The sequence below is a fragment of the Carettochelys insculpta genome, chromosome 18 (genome assembly GCF_033958435.1).
Source record: "Carettochelys insculpta isolate YL-2023 chromosome 18, ASM3395843v1, whole genome shotgun sequence".
Taxonomy (NCBI): Eukaryota; Metazoa; Chordata; order Testudines; family Carettochelyidae; genus Carettochelys; species Carettochelys insculpta.
In genome coordinates this window covers 16,758,109-16,779,743 of record NC_134154.1, presented here as the reverse complement: position 1 = coordinate 16,779,743, position 21,635 = coordinate 16,758,109, and the positions used below count along the sequence as shown (strand labels likewise).

Here is a 21,635-nt window from a genome sequence, read left to right as displayed (position 1 = left end):
GTGCAGGTGGGGTCTAGGCTCCAGCGCTGGGAGGGAACATGGGTGCTGACTCTGGCCTAGGGCAGTGGGTGCTGGTTCTGGGAAGGAGTTTGGGGGCTGGAGGGGAAGAGGGTGTTTGGGGCAGGAGGCGAGGGTGCAAGTTCTGGAGGGAGGGAGGTGCACAAAGGGCTGTGGGGGGTGTGTGCTACACTTACCTGGGGCCACCCCCCTCTGGCAGTGGATCCTGAGGAGGTGAAGGTCTCTGGGTGCTGCTGCCACCACAGCTCCCCTCCTGCATGTGCCTTCGCCCTGCCTGCTGACCCTGCCCCCGCCACCCCTCAGCCCCACCTCCTGCCCCTCCAGCAGCACAACAGGGTTAGAATGGCTGTTGGCTGCTTGCTTACCCCCGCTGCCAGCATGTGCCTCCTTGGGGCAGGGGAGGGAGGGACGGATCTCCAGCTATGGCCCCCTTCCTCCCCCTCCATCTTGGCCGGCCTGGGTCAGCCTGAATTGCTCAGGGCTCTGTGATGTTGTGAAGTGAACTTAAGCCCCATTGGTGGCACTGCTAGGTCAATAGGCCAATTTATTTGCTGACCTGGCTGTCAGCTCTGGGAGAGGAGGAGTCTCTACTGGGACAGAAAAACCCCTTCCATTGCTGTAGTGTCTACCTTGCAGCTCAGTTGCTGCCGTTTCCAGCACTGACCAGCCCTGAGACGCCCAGCTCTGATTGAATTTCAGTGTGATGTCAGTGTCTGCTTTCCTTAAGCTGCTTTTGAAACACCCTGTCTGTGCCTTCCTCCTGGCACAGGACATGGCTGCATTCCACAGTGGCCCTTAACTCTGTCAGTGCGAACCCAAGCAAACTCCACTTCCTCTGGCTTTCTTGTTGAAGCGTTTTGTTGGCTGACGAGCTGTAGGTAAGGGTGATGTAAGCTCTTTCCTCTGGAGACACTTTCCCTAAGGGTCTATTTTTAGCAACACTTTTGTATATGTTCTCTTGAAAGTAGATCAGATATCTGGCTCATTTATGAAGAGGGGAGAGGAGAGATTTATTTATGTATTTTTTAAATAGTCTGGGAATTCCTTCTGGTTTTAAAATGTTCTTGCATTAAGGATGAGTTTTTTGGAAGGTGAAGGGTTGTGAAGCTGCGAATAAAGCATGTTCTGGGGTGTACTCTGGCTGTTGTGGCGCTCTCTGTGTGCGGAGTGAATGACAGAAAGCTTGAGTAGTGTTCGCCTTCCCTAATCATGTGACCTCCTGCGTGTTCATAGCCAGCCTTACGTTGTCATTGCCCTGCAACAGTAGGAGGAATGCTGCTGTTAGTGTGAGAGTGGAGCAAAGGGCTCTGTGTCTGACTCCTCAGGTAATCGGGGTCCTCAGCCAGAAGAGCCCTCTGCTTTCACTTCTGTCCTTGACCACCATTTCCTTGGCACTGTTTGATGTGGAGGCAGGGTTAACAGGCGTTGAACCTTTCCTGTTTTGTGCATTGTACAGTGGGATATTTTTGTTTCCTCTGGTCTCCTCCCAGTGCTGCCCCTCAGTTCAAATGGATAAAAACCTTTTCTTAGCCTTTGCTTTTGGTGGAGCTACAAAACTGATGCCCTTGCAGTCCTGCCTCCTGTGAGCTTTAGACATAGTCTCTTTTGATAAGTATAGGTTATAAGTTAGCCTTTTCCCAACTTCACTGTCGCACAGATCCAGGGGTACATTTCATTCTGAGCAGTAGATTGCTCTGAATCCATACTAACTTAAGCTTCTGCCGCAAACCTGCGGTGAATAGGGGTGTGAGTTTTGAAATGGTTACAGATCACAGAGTTGCAGGTAAGCAGGGTGAGTGACAGACCTATTTTGGATAAATTTGGGACTGCTTTCAAAATCAAATCACATCTGCTGGCATGGCTACTGCCTCATGTTACAGCTGTCTCTTAAGAAATCTGTGGAGTGGAAATGCCCTGAGATGGGGCCCTCCGGAGCCCTCCCCATGCTGGGCAGAGTATTTATTTTTTTGGAAGGTTCTCTGTCTCTCTGGATGTTTGTTTTTTTTCCTGTACAAAAAGACAGAAGGGCTGAGTTACCTGTCCCACCTTGATCTTTGGTTTGCCATGCTTGTGTCTGTTAAACTTGTGACTTGAGCTTCAGTGCATGCATGCATATTTGCTTTGTTTTTGAAGGCGTATCTGTGCTAGTTTAATGGCACTCCTTTGTATGCAAGCTGATTCAATAGAGATTATCGTTCTTGAGAAGGGGTGCACTGTTTTGCATCTGGTGCATCAGGCAAAAGGGTAAGATTCTTTTTTTGTATGTCTAAAGTAAAACCATGCCTCAAGTAAGCAAATTAAAGTTATGAAACTGCCTCCTTGCTAACAACACTTGAAGGCAGGGAGAAGGACTTTAATCCCTTTTATGGAATCTTGGCCCAGTGCTTTTTGAAAATTAGGGGCTTCTTTTTCTCTGGTAGCTGCCAAGAAAAAATCTTAAGGCTTTATAAACAAAACTCTGTGTTCCCTCTCCACACAGGCCCCAGAAGTCATTATGTCCCAACACTATGACGCCAAAGCTGACCTCTGGAGTATAGGAACCATCGTTTACCAGTGTCTGACAGGAAAAGCTCCCTTCCAGGTGAGTGCTCTGTGGTTATTCAAGCTTGACAAGTTCCTTGCTGTTTTTCACTCATTTCACCATGGCCAAGGGTCACATACAATATTGAACTCAGTCTCCAGGCAAGCCAGCCTGCCTCTGTCCATCGTACTGAGCGAGATGCATGGATTAAATCTCAAGTCAGTGCGAAGTGTCCTCTTTTTCAGTTTTGCAAATATTGCTGGAGGCTGATTCTTCTCCTGATTCTGCCTTACAGCAGCAGGGAAGGTATATCCCCGTGTATGTGTGTTCTTATGGAAGGCTATCGTTTTAGAGAGCATCTTGGGCCCTTAAAGTGGTGGTATTCCCAGCAGCTTGCTTTAAAATATGTTTCCCTTCATGAGTGTTCACAGAGAATAATATATTTTCTGTTGGTCCTGTGGGTGTAGGGACAGTAAGGAAGATTAATTTATTGTAAGGGAAGTATGGTTGATTGGTATGGTGGTTTGAAATGGTGTGTGTAGCTGAAGTAGCCTGCCTTTTGGAGTAGATTAGAAAGATCTTACTGGAGAAGCCTTCTGTGTCAACCTTTTGTTTTCAAGGCCAGAAAGGGATCCATTATGATCTAGTCAGACCTCTTGTATCTAACCTTGGCATTAAACATTCACCTATCATGTCCATAACTTCTTACTAAACTGAAGCCTATCCTTAAGAAAGTTGTCTCCACTTGATGTAAAGATGTCAAGCCATGAAGACTATAGCACAGTGGGCGGCATCCTGTGGTACGAGGGCCATGTGTGGCCCATCAGCATTCCATGTGCAACCTGCAAGACATTTTGTTTACTTTGTGAATGAAAACCAGCAGAATCAGGAACCCTGTGCATGAGCAACTCATGCACAGGGTTCCCGATTCTGCTGGTTTTCATTCACAAAGGTTTTTTTTTTTCTTACCAGTATTACTGAAGTGGCATGCATGTAAAACAAGGGCCTGTGAAGTGAGATGGTGCTGACTGCACACACCATTGACTGTCAGAGCTGTATGCCCTTTCTGCAGCTAACCAAAGCACAACTGCAAGTCAGTTGGCACAGCCCACAAATTCTAAGTATACAAGAGCAGTTAGCAAAATGACCCTGTCCCAGGAGACAGTCTTGGTTACAACAATCTTTGCAACCCATTGAGATGAAGGAGAGCCATCCATGTGGCTCATTCACTAGCCTAGGCAGCACATTGCTGATCTAGCACATCCCTAGGAGAATTGTTCCAGTACTTCATACCCATGTGGTTCACCTTGTTTCCATTCTGAACAAGCTTTAGCTTCCAGTTCTCTCCTCCCGAGCACCAGTTGTTCACATATGGTTATAATCATATTTTATTCCACTTGTGCCAAACTGCAGGGCTACGTCTACACGTGCACCCAACTTCGAAATAGCTTATTTCGATGTTACGACATCGAAATAGGCTATTTCGATGAATAACGTCTACACGTCCTCCAGGGCTGGCAACGTCGATGTTCAACTTCGACGTTGCTCAGCCCAACATCGAAATAGGCACAGCGAGGGAACGTCTACACGCCAAAGTAGCACACATCGAAATAAGGGAGCCAGGCACAGCTGCAGACAGGGTCACGGGGCGGAGTCAACAGCAAGTCGCTCCCTTAAAGGGCCCCTCCCAGATACACTTTCATTAAACAGTGCAAGATACACAGAGCCAACAACTAGTTGCAGACCCTGTATATGCAGCACGGACCCCCAGCTGCAGCAGCAGCAGCCAGAAGCCCTGGGCTAAGGGCTGCTGCCCACGGTGACCACAGAGCCCCGCAAGGGCTGGAGAGAGAGTATCTCTCAACCCCCCAGCTGATGGCCGCCATGGAGGACCCCGCTATTTCGATGTTGCGGGACGCGGATCGTCTACACGTCCCTACTTCGATGTTGAACGTCGAAGTAGGGCGCTATTCCCATCCCCTCATGGGGTTAGCGACTTCGACGTCTCGCCGCCTAACGTCGATTTCAACTTCGAAATAGCGCCCAACACGTGTAGACGTGACGGGCGCTATTTCGAAGTTACTGCCGCTACTTCGAAGTAGCGTGCACGTGTAGACGCAGCTCAGAAGTCCATGGTTTCATCCTTGTACCTGTAGAACTCTCCAAATTCCCCCATTCTATACCTCTTTGCCCTGCATACATATATTACAAATCTTTCCCCAGCATGGTTGTCACCATTCTAGCCACTATCAAGGGACTTCCTTCTGTCCGATTTGATGGATCCGTTAGCAGAGCAATGCACAATTTGCTTCCTACACTTCAGAGGATATTTCTGCCCTGTGACCAAGAGGTGAGATAGCAGTATGTGTAGGCAGAGCCTCAGAGTGCACAAGAGCCTGGTATGTATTCAGTCCATACCTCTGTGATTACACTGCTATATTTAGCAAGGTCTGCCTACATGTGCGGAAATTGCAGCTCCCCACTGCCATGTAGACCTACCCAGAGTCTCAGTGTGTGGGCTCTGGTGAACTCACATCCGTTCTTACCCGGGAAGCAGGAGACCAAAACCCAAACCATGCAGAGTGATGGGGACACCTGATGCAAAATCTTCCATTCTTCTCACAGGACCTGAATTGACCTGAGGTCTTTTTCTTAGGGACTGAATTTTGAAACCCTGGTCACTGTTGCAGTAGCTGCTGAAACCTGATTTCTCCGCCCCTCCCCTTGCCCATCCTAATGATTGACTCCCTTGAAAATGAAGATAACTACAGGTTGCATCTCCCTGGTTCAGCATCCTTGGGACTTCAGTAGTCCTGAAAAAGGGATTTGGCCTGACCAGGGGAGGTTAATGCCCTCTGCTGGCCCCTCAGACATGGCTCAGTACCGCAGCCGTGCCTGGCTCCCCACACCCCCGGCCCCAGTGCTCCAGCCCCTCAGGGCTTCTGGGGAAATCCAGTGCTCTGGCCCTGGTCCTGCCCCAGGTTGCCAGGGGAAGCCAGTGCTTTAGCCCTGCGCAGAGCTGCTGGGGACACCACCTAAAGCCCTGGCCTTGCTAGTCCCTCTGAGGCTGCCAGCTGGTTGCCCTCCTGCCGTGGCTCCCTGGTTCAGGAACATTGCTGGTCCTGCCAGATGAGCGATGTTGCCAAAGCGGAGAATGCCAGTTTTCGGAGGTGCAACATGTAAAAGAAAGCTTTGCAGTGACAGAAGCCTGGTTTTAGGAGTGGCTGGATTTTCTTGGCTGTAGATTGAGCTTTCTCACTTTAAAGTGAGATTGGGAATATTTATGAAGTTGTTTAACCAAGAAAGATAAGGTGAGTGACAGGTCTGTTAGAAATCATACATGAAGGAGTGGTTGAGTGTGGCAGTAAACTGAGACTTCTGTTTTGGTTTGGTCCCAGTGCTAAGGGCATGTTTTCCTTTGCTAGATGCCAGGGTTATGTTTTTCATCTCTGGAGATCTTCTCTGACAATCCTTTCTGTTCTGCCCACCTTGCTCTGTAATGAAATCATGCCTTCAGCTTCCCTGAGTGTGTAATTTTTGGTTTTATGATCTCTCCTGCTGTCTGCATTGAACATTTCACATGTTTCATAACTGCTGATTACATTTTCTACTTCTCAGCCTGAACCTCTTTGCTTAATGGGGAAGGAGGCAGAAATAACTGTTTGGAGAAAAGAAAATAAATATTGGGTATTTATTTAAAATGAAGGTGTACGTTCCCATACACAAAGTTTTGTCACTGTATGCGTGGGAGACTCAAACATCTAACAGAGCTCTTTGCCCATGATTGAGGTATCTCAAAACTCCCTAAAAACTACTGAATTCAATTTCTCTGAAACCACAGGGTCTTTGTAGGTCAAAGCATGCACTGCTGCATTCTGCACTCCTCAGTAGCTTACCTGCAGCCACAGGACAGCTGATTTCTTTGAAAAGCCTTTGGTGTTACCACTATTATTCAGTACAAAATGCCTTTTTGACTAAATGGAAATTTTCCCACGACAGTATTTGTTCTTTTTAGAGAATCACCATGGGAAATACATTTCCCAGCCTTATGTACTCACGTTTGCAAACCCAGGCCTGTGGTTTGGGCTAGAGGAAAAGAGCAGAGTCAAAGCTCTGTCTATTTATTTGCCCTTTTACTTATGCATAGATGAGGCAACCCTGCTGTGCCTTCACTCCCTTGTGCTGTGTGGTCAGTGATCTGGGTCACTTGTGCAGGGAAATAAAGGGGTCACTGAACTCCTTGGCAGGAAGATTCTGCTAGGCAGAGATGTAGCATGCACTGATTGGAAGGAGTGTTTTCCTTTAGTGGTGTATGTTACACATCTGTCTTGGATTCCCTTCCTCTTATCTTTTGGGGATTGTGCTTTTGGGAGATTAGGCCAGAAGTACTGAGCCCTGTTTTATTACTGCAGTAACCGTTTTGAGTCTGTTTGATCAGAGAGAAAGCAAAGCCCTGTCCAGATGGTCCTCTGAGTACACGTGTGTATGTTGCAATCAAGTATGTTGACACTGAAGACAGAGGTTAGCAACTGCTTTTTCCAGACTGTAAGTTGTAGGCAAATGAAGCCTGCCTTTGGCAGCTGATGGAGAGCTTGTTAAACGTTAACGGACTTTATTCCTTCCTTTGCACCACTGGCGGATTTGCAAGAAGTGCTGCCAACAGCTGAAGGTCATAGAATTGATAATAATTGTGCAAACAGTCTGGGAGAGTCACGGGAACCAAAAGGGAACATGTTGGTAGGTGCTGACTGGACAAAGCAGGATTCTGTTCTGGGAGAATGTCAGAGCTGCAAAATTAGCGCAGGCTAGTGAGAAGACTGGGATGCTACCACCATACTCTCTTGGATAGATCAGCCAAGGAAAGACAGTGCAGAGGCAATTGTATCCTTCCTCCACTCGTAAAAGTGCCCACTTTCAGCTTTCAGTTGAGTCGTCTTGGAATGGGGTCCTGAGTGCAGCTTGAAATGAGCTGAAAGCAAAGCAGAGAAACTCTTGACAGAGAAGCCTCATTAGTCCAGTGTCCTTTCTCTGGCAGTAGCCGGTACCTCATGTTTCAGAGGAATGAGACTCCCTCTTCCTTCCCCAAACCTGGCCGGGTCCAGCAGGATTTAGGGGTTGCCCCTCAGCAGTGATCTATTTCCTGTGGTTTTGCTGTCTGAGACCCAGGGTTCCCATGAGGTCACATCATGGGTGGACGTTTATTCATTGGCAAAATAAGGCAAATTGGACAGTGCGTGGAGACCAGTACTTCTTTTCTAGAAAAAAAAAGTGGCAGAACTCAGGGTCCTAACTGCCCCCTGGGGGGGTCTGAGCTGCCCCCCCCCGGCAACATAACTGGTCCCTGGGGGGGCCCAGATAGCTCCCTGCTGGCTTAACTGACCCCTGCACACAGTCCAAGCAGCCGTTGCCCCGCACTGGGCTCAAGCTGTCTCCTGGCAGCTTAACCACCCCCCTGGGCGATCCAAACAGCCCCCCGGCAGCTTAGCTGGCCCCTGGGGGGGCCAGGTTGCCCCTTTGTGGGGCCCAAGCTGCCCCCCATGGCCCTTGAGCTGTCCCCTAATGGTTTGCTGCCCCCCCCCCGAGACTTACTCCCCCGTGCAGCCCCCGAGCCACCCCCACCAGGCTTATCCCCTGTGCAGCCCCTGAGCTGACCCCCCGCTCCTCCTACCTCTGGTGCCTTGCCCTGCCTCCTCCACTAGGCTGCCGGCATTTCAGGGAGGAGGGGGAGTGGAGGAGTCAGCCCAGGCAGCTGTGTATGGAGCTGCAAATGGCTCTTAAAGAACCAGATGCAGCTTGGATGCAGTTACCCAGATGGCTTTTCAAAAATGGTGCTGAAACGCCATTCCAGGGCAGTCCGGCAGGAAGAAAAGCCATGCTGGAGACGGTTGCATGTTGGGTTTAGACTTTGTTAGCTTCCTCAAAGTGAGCCAGAGAATGGAATACAGAATCCATCCCCTCCAACATCTGCCTGCATTTCACCTGGATAAGCACTCATTGCTACCTCTGGAGAGGCTTTCAGGGGAACCAAAATATGCAGGTTTGTCCTCAGCAAGCAGATGAGGTAGATGAAGATTTCTTCAGGCACCTAAGTGAAGCTTCCAAATCACAGGCCCTGGTTCTCATGGGAGACTTTAATCATCTGGACATTTGTTGGGAGACCAATACAGCAGCACACAGACAATCCAGGAAGTTTTGGGAGAATGTTGGGGATAACTTCTTGGTACAAGTGTTGAAGGAACTGACCAAGGGCCATGCGCAGCTTGACCTGCTGCTCACAAACAGGGAAGAACGAGTAGGGGAAGTAGAAGTGGGTGGAAACCTTGGCTGCAGCGACCATGAGATCGTAGATTTCAGGATCCAGACAAAAGGAAGAAGGGTGAGCAGTAACATCCAGACACTTGATTTCAAAAGAGCAGACTTCAACTTCCTGAGAGAACTGATGAGCAGGATCCCTTGGGAAACAAAGATGAAGGGGAAAAGAGTTCAAGAGAACTGGCAGTATTTTAAAGAAGTCTTAATGAAGGCACAGGAACAAATCATCCTGCTGTGTAGTAAGAAATGCAAACATGGTAGGCAACCAGCTTGGCATAACAGGGAAATCCTTAGTCAGCTTACACTTAAAAAGGATGCATACAAGAAATGGAAAAGTGGACAGTTGACTAAGGAGGAGTATAAACATATGGTTGGAGAAGGCGGGGCGGTACTCAGGAAAGCAAAAAGCACAATTGGAACTGCAGCTGGCAGGGGGTGTGAGGGGTAACAAGAAGGGTTTCTACAAGCACATTAGCAATAAGAGGATTATCAGGGAAGGTGTGGCACCATTACTGGACAAGAGAGGTAACCTAGGGACAGATGATAGAGAAAAGCTGAAGTACTCAATGCTTTTTTTGCCTCTGCCTTCACGGACGAAGTCAACTCCCACACTATGGTCCTAGACAGTGCAATATGAGAAGGTGCAGGGCAGCCATCTGTGCAGAAGGAACAAGTTCTGAGCTATCTAAAAAAACTAGATGTACACAAATCCATTGGTCTGGATTTAATGCACCCAAGGGTACTGAGGGAATTGGCAGATATCAGTGCCAAACCTTTAGCCATTATCTTTGAAGACTCTTGGAGATCAGGAGAGATACCGGATGACTGGAAAAAGGCAAACGTAGTTCCCATCTTTTAAAATGGGAAGAAGGACAATCCAGGGAACTATAGACAAGTCAGCGTTACCTCAATCCCTGGGAAAATAGTGGAAGGGATCCTCAAGGAATCCATTTTGGAGCACTTGGAAAAGGGGAGAGTGATCAAGAGTAGCCAACATGAATTCACGAGGGGCAGGTCCTGCCTGACTAATCTGATTACCTTCTATGATGAGGTAACAGGCTCTGTGGACATGGGGAAGTCAGTGGATGTGATATAACTTGACTGCAGCAAAGCTTTTGATATAGTCTCCTGCAATATTCTTGCCCATAAATTAAAGAAATATGGATTAGATCCTTGGACTGTAAGATGGATGGAAGGCTGGTTCAACGGTCGGGCCCAATAGGTAGTGGTCAGTGGCTCAATGTCTGTATAGCGGTTGGTTTCAAGCAGAGTGCCACAAGGCTTGGTTTTGGGGCCAGTGTTGTTCAACATCTTTATTAATGACCTGGATGAGGGACTGGATTGCACCCTCAACAAAACTAGGGGGAGGTAGATGTGTTGGAGGGTAGAGGGAGAATCCAGAGTGACCTGGACAAATTAAAGGATTGGACCTAAAGAAATCTGATGTGGTTCAACAAGGAGAAGTTTAGAGTCCTGCACCTGGGGCGGAAGAATCCCATGCATTTTTATAGGTTGGGGACCGACTGGCTAAGCAGCAGTACAGTGGAAAGGGATTATGGTGGATGAAAGGCTGGATATGAGTAAACAGTGTGTTCTTGTATCCAAGAAGGCTAACAGCATACTAGGGTGCATTAGGAGGAGTATTTCGAGCAGATCTAGAGAAGTGGTTGTTCCCCTTTATTCGGCACTGGTGAGGCCACATCTGGAATATTGTGTCCAGTTTTGGGCCCCCCAGTATAAAAAGGATGTGGATTTGCTGGAGCAGGTTCAGTGGCGGGCAACAGAAATGATTAAGGGGCTGGAGCACAAGACTTATGAGGATAGGTTGAGGGATTTGGGCTTGTTTAGGTTATAAAAGAGAAGACTGAGGGGTGATTTAATTAATAGCAGCCTTAAACTTCCTGAAGGGAAGCTCTAAAAAGGAGGGTGAGAAATGGTTCTCAGTGGTGTCAGATGGCAGAACAAGGAGTAATGGTCTGAAGTTAAAGAGGGAGAAGTGTAGGTTGGATGTTAGGAAAAACTACTTCACCAGGAGAGTGGTGAAACATTGGAATGCATTGCCTGAAGAGGTGGTGGGTTCTCTGTCCCTCGAGGTTTTTAAGTCCCAGCTTGACAAGGTCATGGCTGGGATGACTTAGTGGGGGTTGATCCTGCCTAAAGCAGGGGGCTGGACTAAATGACCTCCTGAGGTCCCTTCTAACCCTATGATTCTATAAACATACAATAGACTTCAAGGGGCTTGGATAGATAGTTAAGGAACTAGCACAGGTGGAAAGACACTAGGCAGGTAAGTGGATTGCAGTTGCGTAACTAGAATCGACTTATCTGCAATTGACTTATTTGGCCGTCTTCGCAGAGGAATGCTGATGGGAGAGTTTCTCAAGTTGATCTCCCTTACTCCTCACAAAGACGAATGATGACCCCACACAGTTTGGTTTTGCGTGCTTCTACCAGGCATGTGACCAGTTGATCTTCTGCATAGTCTAGATGTACCCTCAGCGCAGTTGTCTTTTGTTTCCACTTGGGGAATGTAACTTGCCATATTATGGTAAAGTGGGTTATCTGGCGTTTGAATAACTGGCATGCGTAATTCACTGGCACCTGCTCCGGTGGAGAGGACTCTGTTGCTGTGGGACTGGAGTGACCAGAGTGAGTTGCCTGTATGTGGCCTACAGCTGTGTGACCAGCTGGTGGCAGTGGGATTGGGGGCCAGCTGCCCAGCTAGGGCTGGGGCTGATGGCTTAAGGGTTGACTCTCTGGTTAGCAGTTCCCTGGCAGTGTTGGATAATACAGCTTCTACTTCAGTTGTAAATCAAGGCAGAAGAGAATTGGCTGGGCTTTCTTCTTTATATCTGTCTGTAGGAATAAAAGTCACCAGGCCACTGGAACCAACTTCCTGGACTTCCCTGTTCCTCTCCCCACCCAGCACGAACACCATGTCTGATGGTCAGACATGAACAGTTGGTAGCATGACCATCCAAGCTGTCCTAAGGAGCTTTTTATATTAAACTTATTCATGAACAAAGCAAGGACCCTGCAAGAAGGATGCAATTAACAGGATACTTAATCCCTATCAACAGATTTGCTGAGCATTGTGCAATGTTGAATTGTTAATTTGCATGGCGTAATGAATGAGGAGGGGGTCCAGGGATGTGGCTTCTGCCTGATATAACTGAGAGCTTGCACTGTGTATTCCCTGCCCCTGCTGTTCTGTTTGTGTTACAGTAATATCTAGAAACTCCAAGAGGGATCAAAGCCCTTTTGAAAACAATGAGTCCTGTGGCACCTTGTAGACTAACAGATTTTTGGAGCATAAGATTTCATGGGCAAAGACCCACTTCATGAGCCCTTTTGTGCTGCACCATGGACAGATACATAGACACAGACTTACCCTGTAGATCTTACAGACCGAATAGGCAAGGCAGCTGGTGGGTGTGGGAATAGACACAGAGGGAAAGAGATTTGCTTATAGACACAGCAAGTAACTGACAGCTAGGAATAGAATTCCATATGCCTGAGTCCCAATCTGGTGGTCTTTCTGATCAACTGGGAACAATGCCCCGAAACCAGGCATAAGAGTTAAAAATTAACTTAATTCCATGTGGTCTTGGTTTATTTGTAAGGCTTGATCAGACTGTATCGTGCTGATTCATTTTTTTTGGAGGAGCAAGGACTGCTGATGTTCCTGGAAGTTCCTGGTAGTTCACTGCTACAAAACAGTGTGGTTTTGTGTGGGTTTTTTTAAACATGGTATTGCAGCTTTTATCGAGCTTTCAGTGGCACCCCCGGCATCGAGGAGATGTAAAATCTTTTTTCGGAGGGGCTCTTCATTGTTGTAGGTGCTGTCAGAAATCCAGTCTGGCAGTGGAATGTGCCCAGGAGAGAGAGAGTGTGCTGGTCAGCCAGCACTCTTTGGCCAGCTGTGAAAGAGTTAAGCTGTCTGTGTGTGTTCTCATCCCAGCTAGCTACTAGATGAAAAACTAATTTCCAGGCCTGATGCACTGAGCCTGCTGTGCCATTCTTTCCCAGTTAATTCTGCCTAGATAAGTACTAGGATTATGTGCCATTTATAATAACCACCAGGAATTTACACTGTGAAGTGGGCCTTCAGTGCAGATGATGAAGGAAGGGTTTTTTTATACCCGAAACTTCAACATGACTTTTGTCTGGAAAGCAGGCTGGATTTCTGGTTCCACACTTAGTTAGCTGGAACCGGCCCTGTATTGTTCGAGGTTAGAAATTCCTTTTCTAGACTTGCTTCTGGTTTTTGCAGGCTTGAGGGAACGGTGCTGATTTAAACATACAATCCAAAGCAGAAAAGTATGTCTAGATGGCAAGCTGTTATTCAGCCATGGGAAAAGAGTGAGACTAACTCCACAGTCATGTGCTCACCAAGGATGACAAATTATTTATACAGAGATTGACAGAGACCTGCTCAAGATTGTTTCATGGTTCAGTATTTTGGGCATTTTCTTGACATGTGGGAGATCCAAGTTCAGCTCTCTTGTCCATGGCCAGCAGAGATGGGAATCGAACCTGGGTGGGTCTCATCCCAGAAGAGTTCCCTAATCACTGCTCTGAGGGGCTAAGGCAGCACAGCAGAGTTATTCCAAAATAACAGCTGTTATTCCAAAATAACTTTGCAAGCACCTACACTGTGCACGTGCTACACTGTGCACGTGCTACACTGTGCACATGCTACACTGTGCACGTGCTATTTCAAAATAAATTAAAGATAGTGGGTGTGTTATTTCATAAACTTCATTGCAGGAAGAATAATGCCTACTTTGAAATAGTAACACAGAGATAGCCGTGTTAGCTTATATACTGTCAAAACAAAAAAGAAATCCAGTAGCATTTTAAAGATTGATAAAATAATTTATTAGGTGGTGAGCTTTCCTGGGATAGACCCACTTCTTCAGACCATAGCCATAACAGGAGTCTGTTCTAGTATGGATATAGTCTGAAGAAGTGGGTCTATCCCACGAAAGCTCACCACCTAATAAATTATTTTGTTAGTCTTTAAAGTGCTACTGGACTGCTTTTTTACTTTGAAATAGCTATGTTGAAATGAGCCCTGTTAAGACACCAAGTAGAGCTATTTCAAAATAAGCCATAATGGCATCCAATGGCACTATGTGTCCAGACCTGGTATTTTGGGGTGCTATTTCGAAATGCATTCTTGGGTGTAGCTGTGTTTTGTGTGTGTGTGGCTTTTCTTTTTTTAATGAACCATTTAGGAATAGCTATTCAGGAATAGATTATTTCCAAAAAACACTGCTGTGTAGACATAGCCAGGGTGATTTGCCAACTTCCCTACTCCAGCTTTTGTGGCTCTGTCTCCCGGTTTTTCATCACAGTGCCTGGAAACAAAATGAAGTGGGTTGGTTGAAATGAATGGTTCAGACACTTACATTTTTTTAGCTTCTCAGTTCATCGCAACTTCTTGGTTTTGGTTTGACCTGAAATAAAACTTTTTTTTAATTTTTCAGAATTGCTGGTAAATGGAAACATCCAGCTAAGGAAGCGCAGTCTGCTAGCCCCTCAAAGTGGGGAGTAGTTAGTGCAGTCGCTATGTTGTAGATGTCTGAGTATTCCCAACAGTGTGCAGCTTATATCAATGCTGCCTGTGCAGCAAGATGGTTATTGTCGGTCTAGCCCAGGGGTCAGCAACCCCTGGCATGGATGCCAAGAGTGGCATGTGAGCCCATTTTCATTAGCACATGGGGTGGGAGCTCACCCCTGCCTCCCCTCCCCCCATGCAGCCGAGAGCTTGCTCAGAGCCATATGTCACTTGTAGATTAACAGAAAACTGCCTAATGCTACCAACTACCATCTAAATAGTAAAGCTCTGCATCCTAATTTATTTATGTAATGAAGCTATTGTAAGTAGGACTGTTAGAGACTTTCAGAAGTATCACTGGCACTCAGACTGCACTTAGAGGTCAAAAGGTCAAATTTTGGCACTCCAGCTCAGAAAGTTTGCTGACCCCTAAGCTAGCCTTAGCTCCCTCCTGGGAGTGAGGTCAGATGGCTTAGCAAGGGGTTAATCTAAGATGCAGGCCTGTCTGGCCAATAGTCATCAGCATTGTGCTCTGATGGGATGTGGTGGCCAATGTGAACTTGGTTTGGTAGTGTCAGTCCATTTCCCAACAGGCACATGGTTACATCATAGTTACCAGTGCTGCAGGAAGGACTCTGTGGAAGAACTTCAGTGAAGAGACCAAAATGTAGCTGGACAGAGCTGGACCACCCTTCTGTTGCTAGATGTGATACCCCCAAAATAATTGAGACGTATGCTGAGAAGCCAGTGTGAGAGAAACTTGCACTAAAACCTGTTTCAAAAGTAAATGCAAGACTCTGTTCTCCCAGCCTATCAGTTCAAGCTTTCATGATCCAAAAGCTGCCTTTTTATTATATTTCAAAGGAGGGTGGGGGGACTGCTACAGGGTTTCATTTGTGCACAGAAAACATGCACCCAATTAAGTTGAACTTTAAAGACCTACTCCTTTAATAAACTGCAGCTGTCCCTGCTAGGAGGCATCTGACATAATGTTTGAAATAGATCAGAGATTCATTGTGGCTAAAACAATTGAGCTGTTGAACCAGGGAGTGAATAAAGATGTCTGCCAACCCTTGTATCTCTTGCTGACATGAAGAAGCACTTAACCTGATTGCTGTGGAATGGTGTTCCTACTTGTAGGGCTCAGCCTGTAGGTGCCCGTGGTATTGCTGCCAAGCTACATGGTGTGTTGTATGCCCTTGCTTGTTTGAAAGTTGACGAAAAATGAGATGCAAATTGCAGAGAAGGATCCAGGTTTGACTGCCATGCTTGGAACACTGTCCTGTGGATTGTTTTTAGCTGACATGACCACTTATGCTGAATGGGGGGTCACTTGACATGATTGTGAACTTGGAAAACAGAGCATATTAGTGGTCCTGCGTCTTTCCATGAAATAATGAGGGAAGGGCTGATGCCGAAAGGAAATCTAGGACAGCTTTCTTGTTCTACTGAAAGAAAAGCTCTGCTTCCCTTTAGGAAGCTGCTTGTGTGCAAGCTTACAGTATGTCTATACCACACAGAAGATCAACCCGGTCAGGGTCGATCTTCCAGAGTTCATTCTCACGCACCCATTAGAAATGCATGCATTCAAACTGTCTGGGGTCCGTTGTCAACCTCTGTACTGCTTGTTGTCGCAAGGGGTAAGCAAGGTTGATCGGAAAGTTTCTGTGAAGGCAGCCAGATAAGTAGATTGCAGATACCCAAGTCTAGGTTCAGCAATGCCATAGCTAGAACTGATTTATCTGCTGTCAACTTACCTGCCTAGTATTGACCTAGCCTAAGAAACAAGTACCTTTTGTCACAAACTTTGATTAGCCAAAGGTTTGCAGCTTGCTAAGAACCTGATCTAAACCCAACAGAAGTCAATTGATCTTCAGTTGGCTTCACTCTGTTTTGGATTTGTTCCAGTGGCTGTTATTAGTTGTATTTTCCCCTTCAGCCTGGTCACAAGGGCATTGTTTGAAACAGGAATGGCCTGATGTGTAGCAGTGGCCCAACACCAATGGCAAAACGACAAGACGACTGCTCGTCCAGCCCCTCCATGTGATGCAGCTCACGCCTGTCTGCAACCCAGTTTGTCTGCCTTCCCTCGCCACCTCCTTAAGCATCTGAGTTGACCTGAAATGCTTCCACTTCAGAAATGGAACTGGCTCAAGGTCATTTAGTAAATCTGTCTGGTTCTGTGCTGGTCCCCAGAGTCAGGATAAAGTGCCTGTGACCTTCCAGTGCCACCCACCTTTTGCAACCCATGCATCCTGCATTAGGGATTAGGTTGGGATAGGAATTTTTCCTTTCTTGCTTCCATGTTTCCTCTCAGCTCCACCTCTGTGGTTTGCATGCCAGCCAGTGCACCCTACCTTGCATTAGAGTGTGTTGGTGTAGACTGAAAGCTTCTGCATACTGAGCACATTCTTAGGACAAATTGCAGGTCCTATATTATTTAGCAATGAACAAAAAACAGAAGAGGAACAACAGGAAGAGGCTGTGTGGGACCTCACTTATTTCCTGGAGACTTTATTTTTAGCCTTGGACCCTAACTTCATTTCACTTGCATTAGTTTTTTAACCCTGTCTCACCCAGAATTTGATATATTTTGTGATCATGATCAGAAATAGTGTCTGCCATTAGGAATAATATTGGAGCTTGAGGACTGCTGGCACAAGACGCTAGGGTCTGGTTATCTTGAAGTTTCTGTATTTTCCCAAGGGAACTAGACTTCTCCACTGATGTCTTTCACATCAGCAATCTCCCTGCCCCCTTTCTAAACACCCAAAAGCACTAATCCAGGTTCTCTGCAGGACTGCCATTCATCATTTGGGACTCCTCACATCTACAATTATTCAGCCTCATGCAATTATTCAGCCTATTAGGGTGGCTTAGAACTGAGCTGCAGAACATGCAGAAGTGAAGCTGAGCCTTCAGAAAAGGAAAGGAAAATTAGAATTGGATCAGGGATGAAAATACAGTAGAGTGAAGTGCTGCATTTTCCATCCATGCTGCATTCTCGGTACTGCAATCTACAGAAAAATCTGTAGGATCTCGTGAAATAGAACTTGCTTTCGCTGCTGGTTCAGCAGTACGAAAGCAACCAACCACACTGTGCACTTCAAAGCAATTGTGAAATAGGGTTAAAAATAATAATTCCCTTTCCTGCATTATTGTAAGCTGCTCCAGACACGTTTTTCTTTCTTCTCCATAGGCCAGCAGCCCTCAAGATCTTCGTCTCTTCTATGAAAAAAACAAGATGCTGATGCCCAAGTAAGCACTCTTCCAGTGTTACTATTTTTTTCCACTTGCTTACTCTGCCTGTATGTACACCTGTCTGCTTGTGCCATCCACTCATCATGTTGGGGATATGACCAAAATATTTGGCCACCTGCCTCTGCCTTCCTTAACTGACAGCAATGTGTTCCACAAAGAGTCAGGCTGCCGCTAATGTGCCCAATTCGGCTGTCACCTCTCCCATACATCCATTTCACCACTGCACGTGCCTCAGAACATGCTTTTTATGGAAGCTGCTCTGCTGAATAGAGGCTCTTTGCAAACAATTTCCAAGAACCTTGTTCCCTAGGTGTACTTTGGCTGTCCTGTGTCAGGTACTAGTTACTAGGCTGAAGAGCAGCCATGGTTTTTCCCCCTTGCAGGCTCCTCTCAATGTAACATCCAGTGTTGCAGGCTTTTCCGGCAGCACCAATCCCGTAACACTCATTGGGGGTATGTAGGTCACATTCCTGCTTTTCCTCACTCTAGGAATGCCATTTCCTGAGTCTGTAGCTGTTTCAGAGGGAAGTACGGAGCTGAGTATATGCCCTGTGCACACTGAAATGGTTGCAGTTCCCTGGGTTTGTGTCAGGAGAGCTTTCATCTCGCACTGGTATGAGCTGGAGTAACTAGGTAGCTGCCACACAGAGGCTTTTTTTTTTAAATTGGGAGCAGTTTTTTGATGGTGTGCTCTTAAATGAGATCCATGACATGTCCTCTAGAAATGTCTGTCTTTCTAAATATGGATTTAAACCCACACACCAGATCCTCTGACCCTGGGAAGTTGAAGTCCATCGTTACATTTAATAGAGGCCAGGAACAGAAGAACAGTGGCTGCACATAACTGTCCTGTAGGACCTGTAGTTGTGTGCCAAGCTGCTGGACAAAATCGGCGCAAAGGGTGTATAGCTTAATAGGATGTATGACTTTGTAGGATGTGAGGTCTTCATTTCAGGTTGGGTACAATTAGCTTATCTGCTCCCATAGCCCCAAGAAGTAACGTCCAAGGGAGCTAAGAAATCGAAGTTTTATAAAACCATAATGATGCACAACATGCGTGACTTGCCTAGTGTCACTTTCTCTTTCAGTGATGAAAAAGGTGTTTTTGATCAAAGCATTGACCACTGTGTGCCCTGCCCCCAGCTTGTGCTCTGAACCCAATGGGTCATTGAAGTCAGAACCACCTTAGGGGGGTAGGAACCCATGGCAGAAAGTGAAGCACCTTTGCTCTTCCCACTCACCCCTAAAAATGAATCTCTGGTCCCCTATGAGTCTCTACGTTTCAACAGCTATGAAATAGTATCGCTTCCAGGAAAAAAAAACATTTTCCACCAGTAGGACCTTTTTGGGCACTATTGTGACTTGTCAAGTGCTCAGGAATAGACCACTGTGGTGAAAAAATGAAACCTGGACATGATAAAGTGAGAGACCAAGATTGATCATCCTTATTTATCAGCGCTGTATTTGAATTAACAAGGCCCTTTTAAAAAAAATCAGGCCCACAGCCTTGTGTTACCTTCCTGCTCCTGAACTTTGGAGAGTATCTTGGTGTGTGCCACAGTCTGAGCCGTTTTGTGAGTAAAGCTGTAGAAAGCAGCATTCTCAGGCTGGCTAACGAAACCCAAAACCACCTCAGAGCCCTTGAATGGGTATGCACATGGGGCAGCCAGCCCTGCCTGCCACCACAGCTGCCTTCTGTTTGTAGTATGCTTGGGCCACATCTGCATTACCCAGATGATTGACCCACTCAGGGTCGATCTTCTGGAGTTTGATTTTGTTTATCTGGTGGAGACATGGGTAACAGATCTATCAGGAGTCAACCTCCTTGCTAGTGCAGGGGGTCAACGGGAGAAACTCTCCTATCGACCTTCCTTAGTGAAGACAGACAGATAAGTCAACTGCAGATAAAGTGATTCTAGCTATGCAATTGCTGTAGCTGGAATTGCACATCTGCAATTGACTTACTCGCCTAGTGTAGATCAAGCTTAACTATCAGAGCCAGCATGGGTATGTTTCCTCAGCTCAAAGGATGGATGTGTTCGACCATGTGACCTTAGGCACAGTGCTTGACCTGCCTATTATTGACTGTCAAACTGCATACAAGCTAAACCTCTGCTGGAAAAAGGCTGCTGTGTCTTGGATAAGCTATATATGTTCTCTATCGCCTGTGTGTAATGGATAGATAAATTACCACGACAGAGCTCTAGGACTGCAGACCCTAAGCACTGAGTTATTGTCCTGGACAGCTTGCAAAGTTGCGTTTCTTAACTCTTTCTACAGTGTGTTTCTAGGAGTTCCTGACAATTGCTTTCTGAAACTGCTTCGAACACTGTCTTGTGTTGGCTGTGACGAAGTGTAGCCTCAGTTTAGTATTAGAGGTTGTCCACCTTGCAGTCATGGGCTGTGATAGCAGCTTCTGTGGATGTGTCTGAGCTGGCTTTAATGTAGCTGTTTTGGGCCAAGGAACAGCAAAGTAAAAGCAGTGTGAGCTGTAGTGCAAAATTTAAAAGGCTGTCCAGGATCTGTGGAGCTAGCCTGGGCTGAAGGTCTCTACTGCAGGTTTGCTGGTCGAGACCTACACTGGCTACCTTAAAATTAGATCAGCATGTCTACCCTAGCTGCAGTAATACCCGGTGATTGCAACATAAGCTTAGATGCATAACCTAACATAACCTTAGATGCATCCTCTCTTAGGGTCTCAGTACCCTTCTGTGGGCAGTCATTGATTAATCTTTTGTGCCTGGGCGAGATTGTGAAACATCTCCTCTTGTGCAAAGAAGGCCGGTGTGAGGATTGCAAAGACCGTGTTCTAGGAACTGCTGGGTCTGAATTCCTCCGTCAGAGAAGCACAGGGCTTCGCATCAAAAAATAACTGACTTGTTTTTGAAGCCTTCAATTGTAAACTTTGTCTGTAGGCTTCTGCATCTCCCCAGACTGAGCAAGCCAGCGTTAATGCCCCAGCTGCTCTCCTTTTGCTTAATTTGCATTCATTTCTGTGCTGGGGTGGGAGGAGGGTACAGCATAGTGCAGAGTTGGCAGACAGGGGTAAATAGTTTCTGTTCTGTTCTGTTCCCTTTCCCAATGTTAAGGTTGTTGCCCGCCTGCTCTAGTGAGCCCAACCCTGCTCTGGGAAGATGGGCCTGAGCTGGCTGCATGTTCCATGACAGCAGTTGGCTGTGGGCTCGGTGCGGTTCCAATCCCAGTGCAGACAGTGAATGCTATTACCTTAGCTGACCCTCAGGAGGGGAGGGACAGGAGGCTGACTGGAGGGATGTTGCTGTGCCCAGCCATGGTAAACAGAGCTAACGCCAATAGAGCCTGGACCTGTCTCGTCTCACTGGGAGAGCGTTGCTATTCATTCGTTATTCATTAGAACAGCCCTTCCTAGTGCCAAGGGAAATCAACAGAGCTCTCTCCGCTCATGCAAAACCTTTTCCCCTCCCTGATATACATAGTGCTCCTTGCTGTGGAGTTGTGTACGCGAACTTAACCTCAGGCCTCTAAGCTCAACCCCCACCGTCTTATGAGGGCAGCAGGGGTTGATTTATTTGCTTCTGTGCCCTTGTCTGCGCTTAGGTGCACTACCTCAGCTACACAAATAGCATAGCTGAAGTTGCCATACTGTGGCGTCTTGTGTGCAGTAAGATAGTCGGGAGCAGCTTTCCCATTGACTCCGGCTACTCGTCTCATTTTGGTAGAGTACTGGTATCCATGGGAGTACACTCGGAGATCGATTTATCATGTCTAAGCACATGTGATAAATCGACAGCCTATGGATCAACCACTGCAGCATCGATTCATTACGTAGTGTAGAAAAGACCTGTGTGCTGTCACTGCCATTAAAAATGGACACAATGCATCTTTTTTTTTAACCCTCATGGTGTTTGCTTTTATCCCACTCTTCTTATAGTGGGACAATGACATGTTAACGTGTTGTAGGTGGCAAAGGCCCAGGTTTTG

The 21,635-nt window shown here is 46.8% G+C and overlaps 1 protein-coding gene across 3 annotated transcripts in view; it reads left to right on the top strand.

The window, feature by feature from the left end:
• Positions 1-21,635, top strand: part of ULK1 (unc-51 like autophagy activating kinase 1) — a 135,078-nt gene that overhangs the window by 53,667 nt on the left and 59,776 nt on the right. For all 3 annotated transcript variants that reach the window (XM_075012291.1, XM_075012290.1, XM_075012292.1), the window contains 2 exons: positions 2,498-2,599; positions 17,614-17,672. In XM_075012291.1, the coding sequence (XP_074868392.1) occupies positions 2,498-2,599; positions 17,614-17,672 (161 nt within the window). The remainder of the gene's footprint in view (positions 1-2,497; positions 2,600-17,613; positions 17,673-21,635) is intronic.